Source organism: Papio anubis, chromosome 12 (genome assembly GCF_008728515.1).
Source record: "Papio anubis isolate 15944 chromosome 12, Panubis1.0, whole genome shotgun sequence".
NCBI classification, from domain to species: Eukaryota; Metazoa; Chordata; class Mammalia; order Primates; family Cercopithecidae; genus Papio; species Papio anubis.
In genome coordinates this window covers 81,571,608-81,591,005 of record NC_044987.1, presented here as the reverse complement: position 1 = coordinate 81,591,005, position 19,398 = coordinate 81,571,608, and the positions used below count along the sequence as shown (strand labels likewise).

The 19,398-nt window shown below is 38.7% G+C and overlaps 1 protein-coding gene across 8 annotated transcripts in view; it reads right to left on the bottom strand.

Moving 5' to 3' along the window:
* The window catches only part of ANO5 (anoctamin 5), a 99,087-nt gene extending 86,126 nt beyond the window's left edge, over positions 1-12,961 (bottom strand). For 5 of the 8 annotated variants that reach the window (XM_031653378.1, XM_031653379.1, XM_031653381.1 and 2 more), the window contains exons 1-2: positions 11,743-12,776; positions 1,340-1,386 (exon numbers count right to left, since the gene is read on the bottom strand). In XM_031653378.1, coding sequence (XP_031509238.1) covers positions 1,340-1,386; positions 11,743-12,571 — 876 coding nt within the window. In that variant the 5' untranslated portion in view covers positions 12,572-12,776. Of the gene's footprint in view, positions 1-1,339; positions 1,387-11,742; positions 12,777-12,825; positions 12,896-12,920 lie in introns of those variants that run through there. The other 3 variants (XM_031653383.1, XM_031653384.1, XM_031653385.1) reach the window with 2 other exon arrangements.
* Positions 12,962-19,398: the final 6,437 nt, after the last annotated feature.

Genomic DNA, 19,398 nt, shown 5'->3' with positions numbered 1-19,398 from the left:
CAAAAGGCCCCAGTGTGTGATGTTTCCCTCTATATATCTGTGCGTTCTGATAATTTATCTCCAACTTAAAAGTGAGAACATGGGGTATTTGGTTTTCTGTTCCTGTATTAGTTTGCTAACCATAATGGGCCTTCAACTTCATCCATATTTCTGCCAAGGACATGATCTTGTCATTTTTTATGGCTCCATAGTATTTTATGATATATATATGTATCACATTTTCTTTATCCAATCTATCACTGATGGGCATTTAGGTTGATTCCATGTCTTTGCTACAGTGAATAGTGCTGCAATGAACATATACATGCATGTGTCTTTATAAAAGAATGATTTCTATTCCTTTGGACATATGCCCAGTAATGGGATCGCTGGGTCGAATGGTATTTCTATTTTTACATCTTTGAGGAATTGCCACACTATCTTCCACAATGCCTGAACTAATGTACACTCCCACCAACAGTGTATAAGCATTCTTTCTTCTCCATAGCCTCACCAGCATCTGTTATTTCTTGATTTTTTAACAATAGCCATTCTGACTAGTGGGTCACTGAACTTTTAAAGGAACCCTGTAACTTCTAGGAATGTTAATGAGCTTATCCAGCCAACTATCAAATAACCAACCTATTGTAGAAGGATGTGTTTTCCAAGCAGAAATTTCAGTCATTCCTGGAAATTTTTTTAAATCCTGTTTATATCTGGCTGGACATCCTGAAACCATTCAAGGACGTCTACCTCTGTGAGAGCTACACATGGGATTCTGTATCACCTAGAGCCATCAGAAAAATCATTTCATTGAAATGCCTTTAACATGCTTATATTCAATATAGAAGCAATATAAATTGTCTGTATCTTTCTTAAAATTTATATAAGAAGGTCTTTGGTTAAAAGAATTCTGTATTTTTACAAGTTGTATTTAATTTATTTATTGTTCTATTTAATGTGTTTATGCAGTTCAGGTTGAATCCCAGCATAGTCATAGATAAGCACCAATCATACTAATAACTGTAAAATAATAAGCTATCACTGACTACACTAACATTACATTATAGCAAAATTTTAGCCAAATACTAGTATCTTACATATCAATGATCAGCATATCTGAGTTTATTTCACAGGGAGTCTCAAAACAAATCAAAAATCTATTTGTTCCCTTATAACATTTAGAAAAGATCCAATATTAAATCTGCATTGAACATGGAACTTGCTTTAGCTACTAAAAAATGAATAAATTAGAGGACAAACTAGAAGGTATTATAAGAAGGTAAGTACAAAGACTTAACCTTATCTTGATTTTTTATTCTGACTTATAAGGAAGCTAATACATATATATTTAACTTACCTCACTCATTTGGAAAGAGTAGTCTATATGTTTATTGGCGTGTCCCCCTAAATTAAATAAGAAAGAGAAAAACACGTTAAATTAGCCAACTGATCAGAATATGTTCAGAAGTCTGTGTAAGGAAAAAATACGAATTGAATGAATTAAAAAATTCAAAAGAAACATACTAGAAGAAAAGATGCAAGGTTATTCAGGAGCTAAATTGTTTAAAACAGACTCCAAAAGAAGTCTTACCTAAAACTGCCTATAAAAGGAAAAGCATATAATACTGATGTGTAAAACACAATCTCAATTACTGAGAAATAAACTTAACTCTGATCAATGCAGTTATCAATCTATAACCACAAAACCACTAAGAGTAAAATACCCAATAAAGTGTCCATTGATATCTCTTAATTCTCACCATGTGAGATTTAATATCCTCTCGGCTTGTTTTCCTGATGTCAAACCAGACAGGTTGCATGTAGAACACTATCAGTTTCTAAATAGGCCAAAGTACTTTCCGGACATACAGATAGCCCCGTAATGGTTATGCATTTAGTCGTTTGCGCTAAAATACATGTTCAGATAAGTTTATGACACTAAAAAAGTTAAAGATAGAACTGAAATTCTTATTCTTATTTTCTAGTGGTTCCAACTTGAAAAAGCCCTAAGATATATTTAAGCCAAAAACTACATATATATATATATACACACACACACACACACACACACATATATACACACACACACACATATATATAGGAGAAAATATCACAATGGGAACCGCATAAAATGCTAGCACTTTAAGTACAAGTCAGTGACTATAATTTTAGAAATAGGATAGAAAAACTGGTGAATGAAACTGAACAGAGCCCAGAACAAGACACTTTATTATATGGAAACTTGATATTGAACCATTGTAGGGGTTGATTAATGTCTCTCCTACACCCAAATTCATGTCCATCTCAAATCTCAGACTGAAACCTAATTTGGAAATGTAGTCTTTACAGATGTAATTAGTTAAGGACCTAGAGATAAAGTTATACTGGATTTAAGGTGGGCCTTAAATCCAATGATGGATGTCCTCCTAAGAAAAGAAGAGGGAACAGAGGCTCAGAGGAAGGCAATGTGAAGATAAAAGCAGAAATCAGAATGATGTGTCTACAAAGCCAAAAAACACCAAGTATTTCAGGTGCTATAGTCTGAATGCGCTCGTGGTGCAGAGCTCTTGTGAATGGTAATAGAGTCCTTATTAAAGAGATTCCAGAGAGCTGCCTTCCCTCTTCCATCATGTGAAGACACACTAAGAAGATGTCATTAATGAGCCAGGAAACAAGCCCTTACCAGACAGTGAGTTCAGTACCATGATCTTAGACTCCACAGCATCAAGAGCTGTGAGAAATAAATGCTTGTTCTTATAAGTAAAAAATAATAAAATAAAGCAATTGTATAAATCCAAAAAATATTTTAAAAATCTACTATTTGTATAGCTTATTCACAACCCAAGTATAATCGTCCAATTCCTTTTCATAGATCACACAAATCACTCAGTTATTCTCTTAAATAATTAAGCCCATTATATATATTAATTTATACTTGACAGAAATTCAACTATTATAGGTTGGCTAGGGAATAAGGTCCAAAGTTTTCTGCAGAGGAATATTTTGATTTTTGATTTATACATTGGTTAAAACAAGGCTTGGAAATAAACACTGATTTGCAAGAAAGCTTTATTTTATTTATAATTTTATTTTATTTTAAAAAGCAGATTTATGGTTCATAGCTTTGTTGGTATAAGATGGGGTTATTCTTGATATAAGTTTTCTGCCTTTGGCAAATAGTAAAACTCTTTAAAATTAACTAAAACCAACCTATGTCTCCAGCCTCACCCTTTTGCGCTCTTAAGTCTGGCCCACTAGTCTCCTTTCAGATCCTTATAACTTCTTTCAGTTTCATTCTACCTCTTTGTGGAGCCTTAACACACAATTACTCCTCTGTAAGGAATGCTCTCTGCTATGGATTGAACGTGTCCCCCAAAGTTTGTGTGTTGGAAACAATCTGCAATGCAACCATGTTGAGAGGTAGGACCTTGAAGAGGTGATTAGGTCATGAGTGTTCTGCCCTCATAAATGAATTAGTGCTGTTATCACAGGAATAGATGTGTAACTACAAAAATGGATTTGTTATGAAAGAAAGCTAAGCCATCTCATGTGTGCATGCTCTCTCACCAAGTGATGCCTTCCACCATGTTATGACACAGCAAGAAGGGGCTCACCAGATGTGTTCCCCAATCTTGGACTTCCCAGCTTCCAGAACATGGACCTAATAAACTTCCATTGTTTATAAATTACACAGTCTGTAGTATTCTGTTATAACAGCACAAAAGAGAATAACACACTCTCTCACTCCCGACCTTGCCCTGGGTAATTCTTCACATCCGTCAGATATCAGCTTGAAAGTCACTTTCTCCCCAGGGAAGCCTTCTCTCATCTATCTGGCTAGTTCAAAGCATCTGATATATCTCTACTTGATGGCACTTCTCAGGGTTTCAATTTTACATGAATATGTGTGCTTTTTTATTAATATCTTTTTATCCCCAAAAGAAGATAAGTTTCTGAAAAGTGATCACAATTTCTAATTTTGTTCTTTTAGCATACTGATTGGCAAACGAAAGATGGCTGATAAACATTCATTAAAAAATTGAATGAGCAAGCCGACAACAGAGCCAAGTTTTTCTACCACTGTGGCTGCAAATGAAAAGCGAAAATATAATCATAACTTGCCATGCACCAGGCACTGTGCAAAGAGGTATAACAAATATTTACATGGCATTTCCTTTGTATTACATATTATAAGTAATCTAGCAATGAATTAAAGCATGAACAAGGATGTGCATAGGTTATATGCAAATACTATGCCATTTCATATAAGGGACTTGAGCATCCTTGGATTTTGGTACCAGTGGGGTATCCTGAAACCAATGCCTGTGGATACTGAGAGACAACAGTACTCACACACATACATAACACACCGACACAACTTCTCCCTCTAAGTGATAATTCAAATCCTATATCAGCAGTTTTAAAGTACTGTCTGCCAATCCCTGTCAAGATACAATTTATTTTACTTGCAGTATGTGTCACATTTACATATTTTATTATTTATTTAAAGTTTTATAATAATATTAAAACCATATTTGTCTTTTCAATTCTGTCGACATTTGCACCGATGATGCAAAAACAATGGGATAAAAGTGCTGGTCCCATCATATGAATCAACTCCATGGCACCAGACTATACTAGCAGTCATTATATTCTCCACCATTATGCACTCTCAGCATAAAAAGAAACAAAAACGTAGTTTAACTTTAAAATGTCCTTGATAAACAGTAAAGCTTATGAAGTTTATAAAATCTTGACCCTGAACACACAAATTTTTAATAATCTGTAAAGAAACAGGAAGAATGCATTAAGCGCTGCTGCTGCATTCCAAAGTACCATGGTTGCCTCATGAAAAAGTACTTTACATTGCAAGGTAAAGCAGCTAAATTTTTCACAAAAGATCATTTTAGTTGAAAGCATGATGGGAAAACATATAGGGTCATACAGACCTGACTATTTGTCAGATATTACCTCAAACATTAATGACATGAATCTATCATTTCATGGAAAACACCTGAGAGTATTTATTGCCAATGATAAAATTTGAGTTGCAAATGAAATAATTTTTGTAAACTTGTGTCCGTCACTGTGAGCTTAACAGATTCCCAAGGCATTCCTGATGAAATCAGTGATGATGTTAGCATTACGTTTTGGTGTTTTAAAATGAAATATGTCAACATTTGGAAGATCTGTATAACTCAGTAGATAAGTGTTTTCCAAATAAGCAATACATGATGTTACAAAACTATGCATGAGAAAAACATACATTAAGTGAAGGAAAGACCAATAGATTTTAATGCAGCAGTGAAATAAAAGTTCATTTCAGTGGTTTCAAATTCTGCATTATATCTAACTTTAAAGAACCTATTATACATTGAATATGGAGGCAAATCAGAGAATATCCATAATTACTCAAAAACTCTTTAAAAGTATCCTCCTTTTTCAACTATAGATCTGTAAGAGGCCAGAATTTCTTCATACACTTCAACCAAAACACAACACATCACAACAGAGTGAATGTAAATGCAGATATGAGACTATCTATATTTTATCAGGCCAGAGATTAAAGAGATTTTTTTTTAAGTAGAACACTGCACTCTTATCACTAAATTTATTTTGTTTTAGAAAATATACCTATTTTCATAAAAATATGTTAAGATGAAATAGAAGACTCCTAGGCATGAGAAATTTGAGAAGATGCCATTTAAGAAAATAGGAGAGAGTGTTAATGGTGGGTGACTAATACAGCAGAGGCTGCAGGCTACTGACAAATATCTTTCCTCGTCCTCCTCCTTCTTTCCTAATAGAACCTAATTATATAGTGTAGTAATGTACTCAAGCAAGCAAAACATTTCCTAGCCTCCATTGCAAGAGTATGACATAAATTCAAAGCTCTCAACTGTCATAAGTGGTATGTCTATCTCATAATGTTTGTGTACGCACTAAATAGATAATGCATGTACTTGGCATATAGGAGGTAAATGGATGTTATTCTTGTTGATATTGTTGTTATTATTCTATTCTACCATTAAACTTCAAAACTGCTGTAAATTCCTTGGGCTAAGTTTCAGAATGTCAGAATAAAATTGAAACAACTCCTTTCGTATTCAGATCTTTGTGTGGCAGAATCTGCTCTTAAAATGTTTTACTCTAAGCAAAACATGAAAACTAACCAACTATACCTATACCACTTAACTTTCTGAGTGCAGGCTTTCTCGTGTAAAAGATACAAATCTAAAGAGAAATGCTCTGAAAAATATTAAACATCATACAATATTACCATCAATGGGTTTTACTCATAATTACTGCCTAAACATATAGCTCAAAACTCAGTTGATCCTGATCCTGATCATCTCTCATTAGATCTGTGAATGAAAAGGAGACCAATTTAGCATGGCTTTATAATGAATTGATAAAGAATAGGATTCTAAGAAATACAAGCCTTGTCTCTCAAGATATGATAGTTGACATTGACTTAGAGAGGTTTTTTTTTTTAAGGACAAAAACAGTCACTATTATGCCAAAGAACAAAGCATCAAACAAAATATAGTTCCAATCACAGAACAATCAAGCAACTGCAAACCTTAAGCTAGGTTTAAAGAGCTTTACAATTCTATTTTTACAAAAAGAAAGTTGAAAAACTGCAAACACTCGCCCTTCTTTTTCCTAATTATTTTTGCTCCATTTAACATAAAACAAGTAGGTGAAAAAATATTTTCAAGCTGCTATTACAATTTGATGTAATGCATTTATTTGAGAATGTGGAAAAGGGACAATATGAATCCTCCAGATCACCTCCTATTGTTACTAGCTCTCCCTTCACACTGTAACCTTTAAAATTGCAGTTTTCTTTCTCTAGAACTAGCACCTGTTTTCTTCCCTTTCTAACTCTTGCTTATTTTTCACATTATATAAACCTAGACCCCCTTCCTTTCAGGCCTTACCTGAAACCTCAACTGTCCCCTGGGTTGGCCTCCCACCGGCTCCCATATCACCTTGAATGCAGCCCTCTCTGGACACCTAGCTCAATTATACATCCCTCCACAAGACTGTCAGCTCCAGAGAACCAACAGGGACACATTTTGTCAACTGCATCTTTTTGTGAAATACCGGCACGTTCAAGAGGATAGATTTATTTTCACACACACCATGCTCCCTCTCACCCCTGCACACTTACTGCTCGCTAGCTCTCTCACATGCATGCACCCTCGCAATTAGATATTTACACAGACCATAGACTCAGACATTTTCACACTCCCTCATGGAGTATAAAGATGCCGTAACTATGCATAATCACCAAACCTCTGTCAAAACAGAGGCCTGACTGAAGAGGCGGGATTTGAAGCCAACAACTCTGTCAGTTTCTTTCTATTCCTCCAACTTCCTCTAAAATGAATGGATAGGAGTATACTCTCCCTACAGGCTACATTCCAGGGATATGACAGATTTGGTACCAATCGCTGTGGAGAATCATCAAATATGTGCTAAAAGTAAAGCCAGCCTAAAGACTGAGTCTTGAGTTTTCACTGAAAGCACATTACTAAGAATACACACTCCAGCAAATCCACAGCCCAAAAATAGCACTTGTATTTACCAACTGGTCTTCTCAGTTTACACTCTTACTAGCAGTATAAAATAAAATATTTCTAATCAAATATTAACATTACTAAATACAGGTGGCTTAGTTGAACACAATGCTTAACATAGCTGTAAAGATGCAAACTACCTAACATTCAACTTTTAATCTACCTTTTCCGATGCTAAACTCTCAAACTGTCTTTTCCAATACTAACTATATCAGAAATCAGCTAAAGAATGAACATTTCTTGAGGCTATGGTGAGCTATAATTACACCACTGCACTCCAGCTGGGAAAACAGAGAAAGATCTCAAAAAAAAAAAAAGAAAGAAAGAAAGAAAGAAAAAAAGTTAAATTCCAGCAATGACATTTTACTGGCAATGTTTGTTTATGTAACTAATTAAGTGCTCTATTACCTTCTGCCTTTAGAATTTCATTTTTAAAATTAGAAGATAGTAGGAAATTAGACAGCTGGAGATCACTGATTCCTTATGTGTTTAATTGTGAAAAAAAGTAGAGAAGATGTAATAAATCTTAGATCTATTACATCTAAAAGGAAAAATGTTACATTGTCTCTCTTATAATCAATTTTATAAATTAACTCTCATATTCAGTATTTAAAGGTGATTTAGAAAGCACATATGAAATCAACGCTTACCTACATGGGTAAATTTAGTCTAAAAAGTCTGCTTACATTTTAAAACATAGAAATGAAAGTAGCTACTAAAACTCAGTGCTCTGGAACTTGAATTTTGCACCCTTCTTCAGCCAACACTTTTGTTTTCATAACAGTGTCATCTGTTTTATTTTGTATTTATTCTATTTATTTATTTATTTATTTATTTATTTGAGATGGAGTCTCACTCTGTCGCCAGGCTAGAGTGCAGTGGTGCAATCTTGGCTCACTGCAACCCCCACCTCCCAGGTTCAAGGGATTCTCCTGCCTCAGCCTCCCGAGTAGCTGGGACTACAGGTGCATGGCACCACACTCAGCTAATTTTTGTATTTTTAGTAGAGACGGGGTTTCACCATGTTGGCCAGGATGGTCTTGATCTCTTGACCTCACGATCCACCCGCCTCGGCCTCTCAAAGTGCTGGGATTACAGGCATGAGCCAACACACCCAGCCAACAGTGTCATTTAACTCAAAGAGAAAATATATCTGGAAGTATAGTTCTAAAAATCCACTGGAATGTATATTTAAAAAAAAAAAAAACCTCTCATAACAATGCACTTTTCATACGCCCTAGTGCTATGGTTTAAATATCCCTCCAAAACTCATAGTGGAATTTAACTGTCATTGTAATGGTATTAGGAGGTAGAACCTTGAAGAGGTGATTACGTCATGAGAGCTCCATCCTCCTGAATGAATTCATGCCATTCTCATGGGAGTGGGTTAGTTATATCAGAATTGGGTTCCTAATGAAAGGATAAGTTTGGACACATTTATCTCTTGGTCTAATGTGCTCCCTTGACCTTCCAACATGTTAAGAGGCAGCACAAAGATGTCAGATGCCAGTACCATGCTCTTGGACTTTGCAGACTCCAGAACCAAGAGCCATATATTTTCTTTATAAATTACCCAAGCTGTGGTACTCTGTTGTAGCAATAAAAAAAAAAAGAGTGGTCTAAGACACCTAATAAGAACACAAGTCTCAATAATGGGCAGTAAAACTAAACCAGCAAAAGAACTGACATGCTAAGAAACATCTAAAAATATACGAGTCATATGAGTGGCCTGAACTATGTTGCTCCTTAGGCCCTGCTCTCATCAATGCCACACTCCTCTGCTGCTTGGATTCTGGATCTTTGAATATACCTAGATACAGGAATTTGGGCAGAATGCAGTAATTAGTCCCAGCCATCAAATATAGGGTATTCCTCATCAATATCTTTTTCTCTCACCTCCACCCCAATCAGAGGCACAATTTGGATCACATGCAAACATAAATAGATTACAAAGGCCTTTTTTAAAAAATAGGGGAGTGTGACTGGGCATTGTGGCTCACATCTGTAATCCCAGCAATTTAAGAGGCCAAGTCAGGTGGATCAGCTGAGCTGTCGAGTTCAAGACCAACTTGGGCAACAGGGTGAAACTCCATCTTCATAAAAAAAATAATAATAATTAGCTGGGGAGGTCGTGGTGCAGCACTTATAGTCCAAGATACTCCAGAGGCTGAGGTGGCAGGATCGCTTGAATCTGGGAGTCAAGAGGTTTCAGTAAGCAGAGATGATGCCCCTGCATTGCAGCCTGGGCAACAGAGCCAGACCCTGTCTCAGAAAATAAAATAAAATAAAAAATAAGGGGGGTATGCTTCAACTGACACCATCAAGAACATAGAATGATAACACTCAGAATGGGAGGAAATATTTGTAAATCATATATCTAATAAGGCACTTGTATTCAGAACACATAAAGAATTTTTGCAACTCAATAATGAAAAAGACAACTCAGTATTTGTAAACAGGCAAATGATCTGAATAGACATTTCTCCAAAAACATGAATAACTAATAAGTAAATGAAAATACTTGCTACATTAGTCACTAGGGAAATACAATCAAAATCACATTGAGATACCACTGTACAACCACTAGGATGGCTATAATAAAAAAGACAATAACAAGTGTTAGTGAGGATGTACAGAAATTGGAACCCTCATACATGATTGATGGGAAGGTAACATGCAGATGCCTGGAAAACTGTTTGGCAGTTTCTTAAAATGTTCCATATAAAGCTACCACATAATCCAGCAATTCCACTCCCAGACATATACCCAAGGAAAATAAAAACATATGTTCATATGAAAACTTATACATCAAGGTTCATAGCAGCATTATTCATAGAAGCAAAAAAGTGGAAATAACACAAATCCTACCAACTGACGAATGGATAGGTATGCTATATCTCTACAATGGAATAGTATTGGGCAATTAATAAGAATGATGCACTGATAAAAGCTGCAGTATGGATTAACTTCAAAAACATTAAGAGAAAGAAGCCAGTTACAACAGACCAAATGTCGTATAATTCTGTTTATGTGAATGGGCTTGAATAGGCAAATCTACAGAAGCAATAAAGAGATTACTGTAGGAAGTGAGGAGGATGGGAAGTGACTGCCTAAGAGGTTTCTATTTGGGGTGATGAAAGTGTTCTAAAATTAGATAATGATGATAGTTACAAAACTCTGTAAATACACTAAAAAAATCCAACCTTACACGTCCAATAGGTGAATTTTACAGTATATAGATTATATCTCAAAAAAGCTGCTTTAAAAAGGGAACGAGGAGGATGCAGTAACACACGGTATTTCCCGGTGCCTGAAATAGACTGAATAGTTATGATCAGATCTTTTGTCACTTTGGAAAACGGTTTCCATGTTTAAATCCAACACTAAACAAGACACGAAAATAAAGTATCATTGAAGAAACTGGGGTCCTGGAGACAGTAACAAAATAGTATGTGCATTTTAGGGAAAATACGTGTATTAAAATAGGTCCACGGAATACAGGTGGTGTAAAGGCTTTGGCAAACAATGGGTAAATATTTCTCAGCGGAACTAAAGAGCTTAATGAAAGCTGTTTAAAAGCAACGGCGGCAGCAGCAGCAGCAGCAGCAGCTTTTCCAAGTGCCTATTGCTCTCAGTATCTCAAACTGACAGATTTTAGGATCTGCTACTCCTACAATTAACAAGCATCTCAAAGCATGATCAGTAACGGGAAGAGAGAGTGAGGTAATAAGACTCGAGGGCCGGCTCCTTACACGTGGGATAACTGTCTTGCACTCTATACTGCTACTTTCTTTGGGAAAGCCTTGGTTTCCAGTGGCTGAATTCGGAGGCCCAAGCACCGCAGCGCTAACCTAGCAGCCCCGAATTACTCGGCGGTTCCCAGGCCTGCAGGGGAGCAAGGAGGGTGTTCCGGAACCATAGGGGTCACGGGTCGCAGGTCCCTGGCGCGCAGGAGCAGCAGAGAAATCTGTGGGGCGCCGAAACCAACCCCACTCACCCCAGGCGGGGGACTCTGCCCTGCAGTCCTGGTTTCGCGCTGGGCACGCCACGCTGCGAACCTCCCTAGGACTCAGGCCGCAGGGCGGCCAACGTCCCCCCGGGCCCCCGCGCCGCGGGTGGCGGTGTGCAGGAAGCCAGCCCGGCTCTCCCTTGACGTCTCTTGGCGCGGTCCTACCTTCCTCAGTCAACACTTCGAGGAGATTCGGGTCGCCCATCTTCGCCAGCTCGTTAATGACACTGGTGCCCGAGAGGCAGCAGGAGACGTGCGGCTGAGACGGGCGTGGAGATCTGGACCAGGTGCTGAATCTGACTGTGGGCAGCCGGAGTTGCTGCTGCTGGATTTCTAAGGGACTGCTCTTCCTTCTGCAGGCCTCCTTCTCCTCTTCCTCCTCCTCCTCCTCCTCCTCGGACTCCACAGTCTCTGGGCACCTCAGCCAGCCCGCCTTCTTCTCCAGCGGGTACTTCCACTCGACCCGGTCCCCGACAACCTGCTCCGTGTGCTTGGCCCCGGGCTTCCCCACCCTCACCCGGTAGCGCTCTTGGGCGCTCTCCCAGTACTTCTCCAGACACCTGTCCCTGTGCCTGCCCGGCAGCCGATCTCGCAGCCGCCACTCCTCCCGGCGCTCGCCAGGGTCCTTTCCACTCCCGCCCTCTGGCAGCTTTCCTTTCCCCTTCGCTCCGTTCCTGTTGTTTCCACGCTTCTTTCCCCGCCTACAGACCGCAAGACCGGCCGGCGCCCCACCCTCGGAGACCGCCATCTCCCCGCCCCCCGGCCTGGCTGGCTCCACGCCAGCCACCTCCTCTCCGCTCAAGCAGTCCCCAGGTCCCTGCTCTGCCGCCTCCCGCAGCTCCTCCGGACTCGCAGCCTCCCGTCCCTCCTCGGAACCCGTCGCCTCCGGTCTCTCGTTGGGACCCGCCGCTTCCCGTCCCTCCTCAGGACCCGCGGCCTCCGGTCTCTCCGGAGGACCCGCAGCCCACCGGGCATGTTGGCCGGCCTCCTCCATTCTCTACAGGCTTCGCACGTCCTTTTCCACTGGGTCCACCCACGACCAGGAATCCTGGTTCCCCAGGGCTGCCGCCTCCCTCCTGTCGGAATCCTCTTCCTCCGATCCCCACAGGGGGTCCTGATGCTCCCTCAGCCGGTTGGCCCGGTCCTCATCGATCCGCTTGGCCCTAAGCCCACCCTGCGTGCCACTCGGAGAGAACCCCCCTCCCAGTTGGGAGTTACTTTTTGTCGCGTGGGGAAAAGACCCTTTACCTTAAAGGAACCCCTCCCTATTTAAGGCCGGCGCATGGCTGGAGACCAAGATGCCATCAGCCCCTTCCCCATAGCGTCCGCAGCGGGAGTATTACCTTTTCTCCTGGCCCTGCCTGCTTCCTGGGCTCCCAGCAGGAACTCTGCCCTCTACAGGTGAGGGAAGGTCATTCCATGTGGCCTGAGTTCCAAGTCAGCCTCTGCCCCTTTGTTAGTGTGGGGCAAGTTTCTCTAAGTTTCAGTTTTCACATCTTTAAAGGAGAATGATAATAGTACCTACCTCCTAGGTTGTTGTGAGAAGCACGGTGCACAGTCCTTGGCACAGAATGTGTTAAACATTTAACTGCTATTAAGATTAACCCATATTATAGTCCAGCTGGTATGATACCTGTCATCATCTCAGCTGGACGATATCGCTTGAAATCTCAGGAGTTCAAGACTAGCCTGGGCAACACAGGGATACCCCTGTCTGTACAAAAAATTGGAAAATTAGCCGGGCATGGTGGCAGGCACCTGTGGTCCCAGCTACTCAGGAGGCTGAGGTGGGAAGATCTCTTGAGCTTAGAAGATTGAGACTACAGGGAGCCACAATCATCCCACTGCACTCCAGCCTAAGCGATGGAGAGCAAGACCCTGTCTCAAAAGAAAGTGAAGAAAAGAAAAAAGAAAAGAAAAGAAGAGGGAGGAAGGAAGGAGAGAAAAGAAAAGAAAATTAACCCATATTACATTGATCCCTACTCCATTTCAAAGGGTTGCTTTGTTTCCCCCCTCCACTTCCTGCCCACCCCAACCAGAACTTTAACCTCAAGAAGAATGGGTCCCTCTACTCCTCTCAGGCCCCTCTGCATTGGTTCTGTGCTTTTGAGACCCGATCAACTGCCAACTACACAATAATTGAGAGACTAGATTCACTGTCTAATTGTGGGGGGAATAAGACTGATGATGAACTAACGGTGAGGTAGAGGTCTCAGCTGAGAGCCTTGAGTGCTGAGGAGGGAGTGACTGTATTAGTCTGTTCTCATGCTGCTAATAAAGACATACCTGAGACTGGGTAATTTATAAATGAAAGAGGTTTAATGGACTTATAGTTCCACATGGCTGGGGAGGCCTCACAATCATGGCAGAAGGCAAAGGAAAAGCAAAGGCACGTCTTACATGGGGGGAAGGCAACAGCTTGTGCAGGGGAACTCCCATTTATAAAACCATCAGATCTCCTGAGATTTACTACCACTAGCATAGTATGGGGGAAATCACCCCCATTATTATCTCCACCTGGCCCTGCCCTTGACACATGGGGATTATTACAATTCAGGGTGAGAATTATTACAATTCGCTGGGCACACCATGCAGCGAACCAGATCAGTGACTCTGAGTTTAGGACAAGGATGGGGTGATTTGAAAGTCAGGATGAGGTAACCAAAGAAGTCTTGACCTTTCTTCATTTTTCTGCTACTGCATTCCCCTCCCCACCACCATTCTATTGATATTTCAGAACTGAGAATCACTTTTTGCAAATGAGAAAAGAGGCCTAGAGAGAAGTGTTTTGGTAAAGGTTATGATTAACCAGAGAACTGGAAATCAGTTTTGCCCCAAGGTTATGATTAACCAGAGAACTGGAAATCAGTTTTGCCCCTATACCTTATTTTCCTTCTTATATGTCTAGGAATACATGAGCTCTTGTCAAGTGATTTGAGACTATATGTAGGCAATTCCTTACTTGATGTAATTTGGAATTGTGTTTGAAAGGTGACGATACATAAGCATAGACTTACACATTAAATTATAAAGACTAATTGTGATAGAAGTGTTTGGTTATCATCTCTTGATTATTAATCCTTGTTTGGGCTTCTAAGAAAATTTCTACAATATGAATGTTTTCTAATATTTTTCCTGTATATCAGGTATTTTTCTAGGTGCTATGGACATTGTGAGTTAAGAGCTGGGGAGAATCTTTGCTTTATATAGATTAAGTTAAAATAAATAAAATAAAATTATTTTTCTATTATTTTATATAATTTCTTGCTTCATGTTTTTTATTCTGTTCTGTATTTGAAGTGATGTGTATAAGAAGACATTATATGTTGATGATTTGGCTCCAAATTAAATGAAACATTTCGAGGCTCAGTTTGATTAGATTTTTATTAACATGCTTTAAACTTTGTTATAAGAGTTGAAAACCAGCTATCTTCTTTTAATAAAGGTCTGGGTTGTGACCATAACTCTTTATATCTTGAGAAATATTTTCTGTATTCATATCATTGACATATTTTATATTGCTTATCCATTTATAATTTTAGGATATGCCCATTTTCTCCTCCATTACTATACTCTGCATTGTTAGATACAATCTTTAACCATACATTTCTAGAATTACATTCTGAGTAATATATACATGTTCCTTTAATGTAATTGAACATTCAGTTAAGTACTGAATGTAGCCCAAAAGTTGTCTTTTTTATTGAATTCAGCCCAAAGTTGTCTTTTTTAACCCTCCAAATGATTTCAACCTTTGTTTAAATTATTACAAGCATCTGGTAACACTTTTTCTTATTTGCCTTTTATATCTTATACTGAGTAGTATGCCAAAGTTTTTAAAGGATGATGTAAGCATAGTTACAAAGATATAAATGGTGATATTTTGGAAACTAAATTATCAACTGGCACCTTGCAGTATTTGTATGCCTGCTGATCAGTAAAAGTGTGAATTCCCTATAGGAAAGGCATCACAGGAATGTAAGTGTATAGTGTGTGAAAAAAAGAGCCTAAGCTGTATGAAAGTTAAATGTACACTCTTAAGCAACTCCTGCATGTGAAGTTTTTATTATTCTAGCAGGCTGATTCAATCACTGAACTTAACTCAAATTAAAGAGCATAACTTTACAAGCTAGACTCCGAAGACCAGAAAAGGCCTTAGGAACCCACCTAATGAATATATTTTCCTTCTGGTGTGTAAAGCAAGGATATGGTACCTCCCATCTGTGGCCTGGATTGGTTTGCTTTTTTTTTATTTCTTCACAAGTCAAAGCTTTGACTCCTGGAAGTTCCCTCCTTTTGGACTTCTTATCATGCAATGGTTTTAAAATTCATTTATTCCATGTATTTTGAATATCTCTGCAGTTCACATAAAATGCCATACTCTAATACATGGAGTGTTGTGCAGGAGTGAAAAGGCATGCATTAAATCCCTGTCCTTACCCCTTAATAAGGTGGGCAGCACAGCGATCATGGACAGATGACTTGGCTTCTTTCATCCCCAGCTCCCTTCTCTGGATATGAAGTTTCTTAACTTGTTCAAGCCATTGAATGGCTCACATACAACAAAATCTGTTGTAAAAGTCAAATAAATCCTATGCATGAAAAAAATTTGGAAACAATTAAAATGTACCAAAATATGAAAAAGTTTTATTGACTGGCAGAGGTAAAGTTAAATTAATAGAGTTACCGGAAGGTAGGAATACTAGTTGAGGGTGTTGTTTCCCCCACACTCCTACAAAATGCCGCTTCCACAGTTTCTCTGGAATTTGCAGTGACTTTCTGACTCCACATATTCACTACTCCTTGGTTTCAGAGAAGAGTCCAAATCTCTTTATTTTCCAAATTGATCACCTTGAATCCTGACATTTTTAGGCCCCAGGCCTTAACAATAGGCCTCAGTCCTCTTTACTAGCTTGTTCATTTCTACCTGCCATCTTTCATTCTTCTCAGAAAAAGCTCACTTTATGGGCTGATACCTGGAACACTAGTGGTCATCAGAAAATGAGGTTTAATACTTGACAGTCACATGCATGCTTGATATTTCCCAATCTCAGTGCCTAGGATGGCATATCCGCTCTGTCTTATAGCCAGAAAACTGCCATTTGTCCTCAGACTAAAGAGATCATGGAGAACTGTTTCAGCAATAGAAATGGAGCAAGAAAGCATTATTCTCTCCTACACTTTGCATATGCTACTGCATTAAATCTCAAGATGATATGAAATACATGCTTATCAGACATTTATTGTATTTACTGCATGTCTTGGCTCATCCTTTTTTAAAACAACCAACTTTATTGAGGTATAATTTATATTTGTCTTAGTCCACTTAGTGTTGCTGTTACAGAAAACCCAAGGCTGGGTAACTTACAAAGACAAAGAAAAGAGGTTCATTTGGCTCATGATTCTGGCAGCTGGAAGGTTCAAGATCGAGCAGCTGTATCTGGTGAGGGCCTCAGGCTCCTTTAACTCATGGTAGAAAGTGGAAGAACAGACGTGTGCAAAGAGATCGCATAGCAAGAGAGGAATCAACAGAGAGAAAAGCTGAGGAAGCCAGACTGTCCTTAACAACTTGCTCTCATGAAGGCTAATCCATTGCTGTGAGAGAAAGAACTCACCCCCCTTGGAGGGCATTAATCTATCCATGAGAGATCTGCCTATATAACCAAAACTCTTCCCACTAGGTTCCAGTTCCAACATTGTTAAATTGAGGATCAGATTTCAGCATGAGTTTTGGTGGGGAAAAACCACATCCAAACTGTAGCAATATTGGTAATTATATTTGTATTAATAATTAAATTGCCAATTGTAAGAGTACAATTAGAGAAATTTCCTGACATGTACAGTATATGCTTAAGTAAACATCACACATTCATTGTATAGAACACTTTCAAAAACCACCCCATTCACCTTTGTAGTTAATCCCCTCATTCTATCCACTGGCCCCTCGCATCCACTGATATCCTTGCTCTTATTGTACCTTCTTGGCTCACCTTTTTACTCTAATCTTTACTATAGTAAGTATCTGTGAACACATAACAGTACCTTGCCTTAGCTCTATCTTATACCTTGTGCATTCTGTCCCAGGGCCTCTCTACCACCATAATGTGGGTTGCCTATTCATGTCCACAATTCCACCCTGACATATGTGCAAAACTGTAAGTAGGAGGAAGTTAGGGCAACACAGGGCAACTCTGAACAATAGGTGATGATGGGTAAATATTTCCTTTTTCCATTCCTTCAAGGGGCAATTCCGAGATGCATTTTGCATAGCTCTTTAGGTGTTCTTTAGAGACTAACACTTATTTGCCCATAATGGTAGCTAGCTCAATAGCATGTTCCCTGATTGGCTCTCTTTTCATGTTTGAGTCTTCCAAGCCCCCCATTTCCTTACTAGGGATCATTTCCAAAAATAATCTTCCTGTATATAAGTCTCATATCAGGCTCTGCTATTAGAGGAAATCCACACTAAAACAGCATTATTGTATTATCCCTTAAATAATTCATTAAGGAAACTGAGGCTAAAAGAGGTTAAATAACTGTCTAGAATTGCATCGCTATTAAAAGATAGAGTAACAGCTTAGTTTCAGGATAGCCCATCTACAAAGTTCATGTACTTAATCACCATATTGCTTTTCAAGGCAGAAACAAGTCAGCTTTGATTTTTGTCCAATATTTTAATAAATTGTACTACCAGATTTTATTGTCATTTCTTCTTTTAAATTGTCTCCCTCACCAATTATTGGAAATGACTTCATCTAGCTGAAAGCCACAGTGGGTAATTTTAGGGAAACATCCAAAATTCATTGCTGCTTCTCCTTTCCTGCTGCTGTCACTTTACCTCCACTCTCTTTGATTCATACAATAGCCATCAGTTGATTTTCATTGCTTCCAACCAGACAATATTGCGTAGTGGAAAGTGTGTTGGCTTGATGGAATTGATTTCAAATCCCACCTCTCTCATTTTTTAACTTGGGTAATACTGGATCTTTTAGCCTCCCTATGCCCCAGTTTTCTTATTTGTACACTGGAGAAAATAATTTATACTTTTTGGTGGATTAAATGTAACAACTCTTGTCTTTGTTTGTTCAGATAGGAAACTACAGGATCCCACTTTTATTTTATTGTATTTGTTGTTATTTCTTTGTTAGGTTCATTTTAAGCAGTAGAGATTTGGAGAAGATGGAGCCTTTTGTTGTTAAATTCAGACTTATTCCTTTAATTTTCATGAAAATATTTACTTTAATTAGTCTATAATACTTCTAGAAAATATTTACTTTAATTAGTCTATAATACTTCTAGTAACTTATAGCACAAACCCAAAGATTTCTGAATTTTAAAATGAAGTACATGATGCATAAGAATGCCAATACAAATATTGCTTGAAACAATGAAAGGAACTCTTAAGAGCCAATGGACTCACATATTGATTAAAGTACTCCATTAAGCAGTATTCAGATGATTGTTACTGCTGTGGCAATGAAATAAAAGCTTCTGAGAAATAGAATGTTCCCATTAAAAGATGATTTAGTACTTGGATTCAATATGCTGTTGGCCAATTCACATTCCCTGAAATATGTTCAACACTAAAATTCTAAAAGGGTCCTTAAAACTGGTTAATAGAAAACCAAACCAAACTTGATGGAAATACAGGAACTTCAAGTTCGGGAATGCATACTATTCATGCACACTAAAATCAGCCAGACCTTTGTTTAAGAAAACAAAGTCTATTTTCAAAGTATCTAATTCATATGCAGCTTCAACCATAAGTACAAAGAGAGTGAAATTAAAGAGTTTCATTGACTGAGTGGTTACATCTGGGGT